This window comes from Salmo trutta, chromosome 13 (genome assembly GCF_901001165.1).
Source record: "Salmo trutta chromosome 13, fSalTru1.1, whole genome shotgun sequence".
Classification (NCBI taxonomy): domain Eukaryota; kingdom Metazoa; phylum Chordata; class Actinopteri; order Salmoniformes; family Salmonidae; genus Salmo; species Salmo trutta.
The window spans coordinates 71,196,041-71,205,676 of NC_042969.1; the positions used below are offsets into that span (position 1 = coordinate 71,196,041).

General features: G+C 41.5%; 1 protein-coding gene across 1 annotated transcript; it reads left to right on the top strand.

Moving 5' to 3' along the window:
- The first annotated feature begins 2,790 nt into the window (after positions 1-2,790).
- LOC115206465 (E3 ubiquitin-protein ligase TRIM39-like) lies at positions 2,791-7,148 on the top strand. The gene is made up of 2 exons (XM_029773498.1): positions 2,791-3,052; positions 4,847-7,148. Exon 2 carries the CDS (start codon positions 4,849-4,851, stop codon positions 6,529-6,531), a length of 1,683 nt encoding a protein of 560 aa, XP_029629358.1. The 5' UTR covers positions 2,791-3,052; positions 4,847-4,848; the 3' UTR covers positions 6,532-7,148.
- Positions 7,149-9,636: the final 2,488 nt, after the last annotated feature.

The window sequence follows — 9,636 nt, forward strand, 5'->3', positions numbered from 1 at the left end:
TGCAATTAATGTATTGTTTAGTGTTGTGCTGTGTAGTGGCTTTTCTGGCATGCATCCCACATTTTTTTTTACCCCACTAAGGTTGACATGCTAAAATCTTCACTGACAATGAAAAAGAGTGAAAATGCAGAGTGCACACTCACCTGGGATATTGCTGATGCTCTCTGCTGGTGCCAATAAGGTAGGCTACACTGTTGTTCGCTCAATGAAGTTGAGAAAATGTATAACTAAAAGACAGATTAGAGTCTTTTCATAGTCTTCTCTTTCCAGCAACCGTTTGTTTTCCGGCAATTGTATTTTGAAATATTGTGAGAGATGCCTGGCTGGGCCTCTACTTCTCACTGACAGTTTCAACTAAAAAATAATGTATTTGGTATTTTCGGCGCCCGCTGCCCAAGTTGTGCATGCTGCCTTTCCTTCTGACTGTAGGCAATGTGATTTAAAACAATCCAAGCTAATGATCCTTTGTGGCCAAATCATGCTTCAGTAGCCTATTTTGAATGCTTTTACTTATTTTTGGATAGACAGGAGTGGTCTAATAGGTATATCATTGTCAATTTAATTTAATTTAGGGAAGTGTTACGAATCCCTTTGGCCCAGTGGTCTAGAGGGGGATGGATACGAGACCCGTAACATAAATCATGCAAATTATAAGTGACAAGTAACAGTGAGAACCAAAAAAAAAAAACACAGACAACTTAAGTTTACCGTCAAACTCTAAAGGTTTATTTCTAAACACACGGTAAGGGGGTGTGAGAAAAGGGGCTGAGCTGGACCCAAGCAAAGAAACAATAATCCAAAACACCCCTAAACTAGACTAGCCTATTTGAAGAACAGTTAGCTAACTAACCAAAAATACAGAGGGTGGTCCGCCCAGTTCTAACTAGCGTACTTAGACACAGTATTCCTACGGGTAATGTATGCCCATGGGCGACTTGTCTTGGTACCCCCTTTTCCCACCAAACAAACAAACAGTCAAACAACAAAACAATACTCACAGGATTACCGGACAAATGTGACATGTAGTTGTAAAAACAAAAGAGATCAACACAGAGAGCGATAGAGAGCGATAGAGAGCGATAGAGAGCGATAGAGAGCGATAGAGAGCGATAGAGAGCGATAGAGAGCGATAGAGAGCGATAGAGAGCGATAGAGAGCGATAGAGAGCGATAGAGAGCGATAGAGAGCGATAGAGAGCGATAGAGAGCGATAGAGAGCGATGAACACAAAGATTGATCTTGAGCTGGGGAGAAAACAACTGACTGGGTTTTTAAACCAAGGGAAAGGGACTGTGATTGGTTGAGGGAAAAGGAACAGGTGTCTTCTGATTGGGGACTGATTGATGACTGATTGGGGAGTGATGATTGTCACCTGTGAGGGGAGAAGGAGAGAAAAGAAACACAGGATACACACTTGTATCCGTAACAGAAGGCTTCCCCTAACCTTATGGATGTGTCGCCTATGATCATAACTTTCAGGGATTTTATCTTTGCATAAGAGGTAAATTGAGTCATTGTTGCTTGTGAAAATCTTGTTCAGCCTACTTTGTCTTCATCTACATCGATCACCTGTGTGCATCCTTTCATGGTGAAATGAGCTATAATGATTGCACAGCTACAATCCACAGATTTTAAGTGTTTCTGTTGCCTATGTCATCACAAAACTGCGTTGGGATCTCCTTAAATTTTGCACAGATTTTCTTCATTTTTGGCTCGAGAAGCACCGTCGTCCTGGTACAGTACATGCCACTGGCCACTTGAAATATGGATGTTTTTTTGTGCTCTGGAATTGAGATTATTAGCTAAGTATTAAGAGACGAAAAGGCTGAACAGATACACATTTCTTAGTAGGGGGGATTACATTGAATCTAATGCCACTACTAGCCTACTTTGTAAATCACTTTGACCAAATTAAACTTCCATGAAATGTTTGATATTGACATTGGATTGTACATTTCCAATACAGCTGATAACGTAGCACCGATTATATACCATAGATGACCACACCATTCCTTTCTCCTCTTTCATCCTCAGAATGTTCAATGATTTTTCTATACGCATTTGTGCTCACACATGTCCACAGGGAGAGAGGCAGCAGAGTATATGTTACTGGCCTGTCCTCCTCTGCTCCTCCTGGTACTATGACTGGGGCCAGGAGTTAACCCTTGTCAGGTCCTGTAGAAAATGTTCTGGTCTGACTCATAACTATGTCCATTGACTGGCATGTGAGTTAAGCTTTTCAGCTGCTTAATTTGAGGTTATGTGATATCATTATAATTGCTTTCCATTATCTTTGAAGGTGTTGGATTCTGGAGTAAACTTTGAACATTGTTATACTCAGAGTATAGGAACATTAGTTACAAAGGAGACATGCGGGGTGCCAAAATGAAGCTTGGGAGGGGCTGAGTGCAGAGAAAACAATCGCATGTGACAGTACTGATAAGGGGAGAAACCGTTGAAGGCTCATATCACTTAAATCCCTGCTTAGCAGGAAGCATGCAATGTTTAGAGATAAGGAGGAGACTCCACCCAAAGTGGGGTATGAATACCACCACGGGGGAAGCCATCTATTGGTCTGAATTACAGCTGTAACAACCTTTTGGGAAGAATTAAACTTGGTTAAGCTTCTCTAGTGTCTGAGTTATTTACTCGGAAAAATTAGACCCTAACAAAGGATATACATAGGTTTAATAACAGTTTTGAAATACTCCTATCATTCTAGTATTGTAAAGATTAAAGCTGTTTGAGGGCCCAGCTCTGTGCAAAGATTAACCCTGCTCCTTTAAGAACAGCAGTAGGAGGGGCAGGCACACAGACCCACACATACACCCCCCCACACACACACACACACACACACACAGTATTCATAGAGGATGGGGAGTGGCTGTGTAACCTGAGTAACGTCACCTTGGTGAAACTACATCAGACCAAAGGATCTGAGACAGAAACAAGCCCAGCTCTTCAGAGATCTCTCGACACACAACTAAGCTACGTCTCTTTTTGTTCTTCAAAAAAAAGATCTAAGGACAGGATCGAGTTAACAACACACACAAGTGAGTAATTGATGGAGAGATTATATTTTCTTGCTTTCTCTCCCTATTGTGGCCAAGAAAGGCCAAGAAGAAAATATCTTAAATGTATATTTTACTCCAAAACTATCTATTAGTGTTTTGTTCATTAGACAATTGCTAACACGATCCAAAAAGGTTTTGCATGTCAGCAGTTACATTTTGAAGATAAAGCACTTTCAGAATAGAGCAAAAACTGTGATTACAAGGCAAATTAAATGCACACTAAAATGTTTATTTAAAAGTTTTTTGTAAAATATCCCTTTAAGCTTAATGCATGCACATACACTACCGTCAAATGTTTTAGAACACCTACTCATTCAAGGGTTTTTCATTATTTTTACTATTTTCTACATTGTAAAATTATAGTTAATAACTTTTTATGTTCAAAACTGTGCACTCTCTTCAAACAATAGCATGGTATTTGTTCACTGTAATAGCTACTGTAAATTGGACAATGCAGTTAGATTAGCAAGAATATAAGCTTTCTGCCAATATCAGATATGTCTATGTCCTGGGAAATGTTCTTGTCACTTACAACCTCATGCTAATCACATTAGCCTAGATTAGCTCAACTGTCCCGCAGGGGACCCACCAATCCTGAAGAAGTTGCGTTTGAGCCAATCATTTTTGTTCTTACAAGGTAGGGGGGTATACAGAAGATAGCCCTATTTGGTAAAAGACCAAGTCCATATTATGTCAAGAACAGAGAAATGACAATCCATAATTTCTTTAAGACATGAAGGTCAGTCAAAAGTTTAAAGTGCAGTCACCAAAACCATCAAGCGCTATGATGAAACTGGCTCTCATGAGGACCGCCACAGGAATGGAAGACCCAGAGTTACCTCTGCTGCTGAGGATAAATTCATTAGAGTTACCAGCCTCAGGAATTACAGCCCAAATAAATGCTTCACAGAGTTCAAGAGTTTATAGCACGGCTTTTGATGATCCTTGGTTGGTGTCTGAGCAGATTATTTGTTGCGATTGCAAACGCAATAAAATGGTGGTCCGATAGTCCAGGATTATGAGGAAAAACATTAAGATCCACAACATTTATTCCGCGGGACAAAACTAGGTCCAGAGTATGACTGTGGCAGTGAGTAGGTCCGGAGACATGTTGGACAAAACCCACTGAGTCGATGATGGCTCCGAAAGCCTTTTGGAGTGGATCTGTGGACTTTTCCATGTGAATATTAAAGTCACCAAAGATTTGAATATTATCTGCCATGACTACAAGGCCGATAAGAATTCGGGGAACTCAGTGAGGAACGCTGTATATGGCCCAGGAGGCCTGTAAACAGTAGCTATAAAAAGTGATTGAGTAGGCTGCATAGATTTCATGACTAGAAGCTCAAAAGACGAAAACTTCTTTTTTTTTTTGTAAATGGAAATTTGCTATCATAAATGTTAGCAACACCTCCGCCTTTGCGGGATATGGTCACTAATGTAACCAGGAGGTGAGGCCTCATTTAACACAATAAAATATATAAAAAATATATAAAATAAAATACATTTTTTGCTTACAACTTGATTTTGGTTATCATATGTGTTATTTCATAGTTATGATGTCTTCACTACTATTCTACAATGTAGAAAATAGTAAAAATAAAGAAAAACCCTTGAATGAGTAAGTGTTCTAAAACTTTTGACCGGTAGTGTATGTATACAGATTTGTTGGTATTAGCACATACAAAACCATCCATGACACTTTTCTAAAGCTGTGTTTGTTTATTCCTAATGTCTTGCTAGTTGCCAGTTATGTTTGGTCTGTCTGTCTAGATATGGCTACCTTCAGCAGTCCCCAGTCTGAAGATCAGTTCTTGTGCTCTATCTGTCTGGATGTGTTTACTAAGCCAGTCACAACTCCATGTGGACACAACTTCTGCATGGCCTGTGTCAGTGGATACTGGGATACCACTGACCACTGCCTGTGTCCACTGTGTAAACGAAGGTTTTATAGGAGACCAGATCTCTTTGTCAATACTTTCATTGCTGACATGGCTGATCAATTCATGCATGCAGTTCAAGAGAAATCTCCAGTCAGCCAAGCACAACGTCCTACCAAACTTGGAGAAACGGCCTGTGACGTCTGCACTGGGACAAAGCTCAAGGCCTGCAAGTCCTGCCTGGTGTGTCTGACCTCTTTCTGTGAGACTCACCTGCAGCCTCATCAGATAGCCCCAGCCCTAAAGAGACACACACTGATTGACCCTGTGGACAACCTGGAAGAAGACAGGACGTGTAAGAAGCACAACAAATTCCTGGAGCTGTTCTGCAGGACTGACCAGATGTGTGTCTGCCAGTTCTGCACTGAGACAGACCACAAAGATCACCACACTGTCCCTATAGAGGAAGAGTGTGAAGAGAGGAAGGCTCAGCTGGGGAAGACAGAGGCACAAGTGCAGCATCTGATCCAGGAGCGACTGCAGAAGATTCAGGAGATGAAACACTCAGTAGATCTCAGAAACAAATACACACAGAGAGAGAAAGCAAAAACCATTCAACTCTTCACTGATCTGGTGCAAAGCTTTCAGAAAAGCCAGACTGACTACATGGAGGTGGTTGAGGAGGAGAAGAAAGCAGAAGAGAGGTGGGCTGAAAGGCTCATTTGGGGGCTGGAGCAGGAAATCGCAGGGTTACAGAGGAGACGCACTGAGCTGGAGAAGCTCTCAAACACTGAAGACCACCTCCACCTTCTCCAGAGCTCTGCATCCCTCTGCAGTTTTTCTCCCACCATGGACTGGTCTCAGATCAGTATTCACACTAAGCTGTGTGTAGGAAACTTGAGGAGAGCTCTGTGTCAGCTTGCAGAGACTCTGAGAATCATGCCCCAGCTGTTGGACACAGTGAAGACTTTACATAAGTCATTGTGTGATTCTGAGCACCAGAGGATGCAGCAGTATGCAGTGGATGTGACTCTGGACCCTGATACGGCAAACTGCAAACTTGTCCTGTCTGAGGACTGGAAACAAGTAAGACTTGGAGATATAAAACAACATCTTCCTGACAAACTAGCAAGGTTTGATACTACTCTTTGTGTCCTGGGAAAGGAGGGTTTCTCTTCAGGGAGATTCTACTATGAGTTGGAGGTTAAGGGGAAGACTGACTGGTCTATAGGAGTGGCCAGAGAGTCCATCAACAGGAAGGGAAGGATTACACTGAGCCCTGAGAATGGATACTGGATTCTGTCACTGAGGAAAGGAGATGAGTACACCGCTGGTGCTTCCCCGTTTCGCTCCCTCTCACTGAGAGAGAAGCCTCAGAAGGTGGGAGTGTTTGTAGATTATGAAGAGGGTCAGGTCTCCTTCTATGATGTGGAGGCCAAGTCTCCTATCCACTCTTTCATTGACTACACCTTCACTGAGAAACTCTATCCATACTTCTGCCCTGGTAAACGTAGTGGAAACTCTGCCCCTCTGATCATCTCTACTATCGATGAAATTGAACTTTTTCAGGTCAGCTGATTGTCATTCCTTATTGGGGTTGTGCAAAGAGAGGGAACATTCCAGGAGAAGTACCAATAATCAAGAATTTGGGGATTCTTCAATAAAATGTAAGTTGAAGAAAAATGCTGAAGATATAAACTATGTTTTTAATATTTTTGTAATTTTAGCAGACGCTCTTATCCAGAAGTGCCTTCCCAAAGGTCACATCGACAAGATTTTTCACCTAGTCGGCTCTGGGATTTCAGGTTACTGGCCCGACGCTCTTAACTGCTAGGCTACCTGCCACCTTTATATGAAAAAAGAATCCCAAAACTGTAAAATATGAACCTAAATATAACTTAACAATTTAGTGAATATCGTCGCTGCTTATTATGAAGATTTCAACATGGAATATCCTTTATATTCTTAACTTTCTTTATCTTTTATATATCTTTGTTGTATTTTTGTGGGTGCCAAAGTGGTGTCAGTTGTCTATCTCAATAGTTAAATTCTTTCAGATTTGCTTTCAAATGCCACCATTGTTGATAAGATTTTTGTTAAATGAATCTCTGATCCACCTCTACGCAGACGACACCATTCTGTATACTTCTGGCCCTTCTTTGGACACTGTGTTAACAACCCTCCAGACGAGCTTCAATGCCATTCAACTCTCCTTCCGTGGTCTCCAACTGCTCCTAAACACAAGTAAAACTAAATGCATGCTCTTCAACCGATCGCTGCCTGCACCTGCCCGCCCGTCCAGCATAACTTCTCTGGACGGTTCTAACTTAGAATTTGTGGACAACTACAAATACCTAGGTGTCTGGTTAGACTGTAAACTCTCCTTCCAGACTCACATCAATCATCTCCAATCCAAAGTGAAATCTAGAATTGGCTTCCAATTTCGCAACAAAGCATCCTTCACTCATGCTGCCAAACATACCCTCGTAAAACTGACCATCCTACCAATCCTCGACTTCGGCGATGTCATTTACAAAATAGCCTCCAATACCCTACTCAACAAGCTGGATGCAGTCTATCACAGTGCCATCCGTTTTGTCACCAAAGCCCCATATACTACCCACCACTGCGACCTGTACTCTCTCGTTGGCTGGCCTTCACTTCATAATCGTCGCCAAACACATTGGCTCCAGGTCATCTACAAGACCCTTCTAGGTAAAGTCCCCCCTTATCTCCGCTCACTGGTCACCATAGCAGCACCCACCTGTAGCACGCGCTCCAGCAGGTATATCTCTCTGGTCACCCCTAAAGCCAACTCCTCCTTTGGTCGTCTCTCCTTCCAGTTCTCTGCTGCCAATGACTGGAACGAACTACAAAAACCTCTGAAACTGGAAACACTTATCTCTCTCACTAGCTTTAAGCACCAGCTGTCAGAGCAGCTCACAGATCACTGCACCTGTACATAGCCCATCTATAATTTAGCACAAACTACTACCTCTTCCCCTACTGTATTTATTTATTTGATTTATTTTGCTCCTTTGCACCATATTATTTATATTTTAACTTTGAACTTTCTTCAAACTACAAATTTTTCCATTCCAGTGTTTTTCTTGCTATACTTTATTTACTTTGCCACCATGGCATCTTTTTGCCTTTACCTCCCTTATCTCACATCATTTGCTCACATTGTATATAGTCTTATTTTTTTCTACTGCATCATTGATTGTATGTTGTTTTACTCCATGTGTAACTCTGTGTTGTTGTATGTTGTCGAACTGCTTTGCTTTATCTTGGCCAGGTCGCAATTGTAAATGAGAACTTGTTCTCAACTTGCCTACCTGGTTAAATAAAGGTGAAATAAGAAAAAATTAAAAAAATGAATTATGCTGTTTTCTCCTGAACCATATGGTCTATCCACTAGAAATGCATGGAAAATATGGGCACAGTCATAAAGAATCATAAAAATATGTATCATTTAAAATAATCAAGTGTAAATTCTCAAACTTTTCATTTACAAAATTACCTGTTAATTAATTATAATTTATTTCTGAAAAATTCCGGTAACTTTGGTAAATTTCCAGAACTTTTGCAACTAATTCGATAAAGAGGAGATTGCAGTATGTAATGAAATGCCACAAATGACTGATCTTTGTCTCTCATATCAAGGAAAAATAAAACTAAACGTATCAACCTAAAATATTTTAAGAACATTTACTTTTCATTTGAGTTCTGTATGTATTCTGTACCATCAAATGGCAAGTGTATTTAGAGCTGGGGCTATCTGATGAGGCTGCAGGTGAGTTTCACAGTAAGAGGTCAGACAAACCAGGCAGGACTTGCAGGCCTTGAATTACGTAAAGCATTCAGACCCCTTGACTTTTTTCACATTTTGTTACATTACAGCCTTATTCCAAAATGTATTAATTAGTTTTTTCCCCTCCTTCCCCTCCTCAATCTACACATAATACCCCATAATGACAAAGCAAAAACAGGTTTTTAGAAATGTTTGCAAATGTAAAAAACTGATATCACATTTACATAGGTATTCAGACCTTTTACGCAGTACTTTGCTGAAGCACCTTTGGTAGTGATTACAGCCTTGCGTCTTCTTGGGTATGATGCTACAAGATTGGCACACCTGTATTTGGGGAGTTTCTCCCATTCTTCTCTGCAAAATCTCTCAAGCTCTGTCAGGTTGGATGGGGAGCGTCGACGCACAGGTATTTTCAGGTATCTCCAGAGATGTTAGATCGGGTTCAAGTATGGGCTCTGGCTGGGCCACTCAAGGACATTCAGAGATTTGTCCTGAAGCCACTCCTGCGTTGTCTTGGCTGTGTGCTTAGGGTTGTTGTCCTGTTGGAAGGTGAACCTTTCCCCCAGTCTGAGGTCCTGAGCGCTCTGGAGAAGGTTTTCATCAAGGATCTCTCTGTACATGGATCCGTTCATCTTTCCCTCGATCCTGACTAGTCTCCCGGTCCCCGCCACTGAAAAACATTCCCACAGCATGATGCTGCCACCACCATGCTTCACCGTAGGGATGGTGCCAGGTTTCCTCCAGACGTAACGCTTGGCATTCAGGCCAAAGAGTTCAATCTTGGTTTCATCAGACCAGAGAATCTTGTTTCTCATGGTCTGAGAGTCCTTTAGATTTTTGGGGGCAAACTCCATGTGGGCATCATGTGC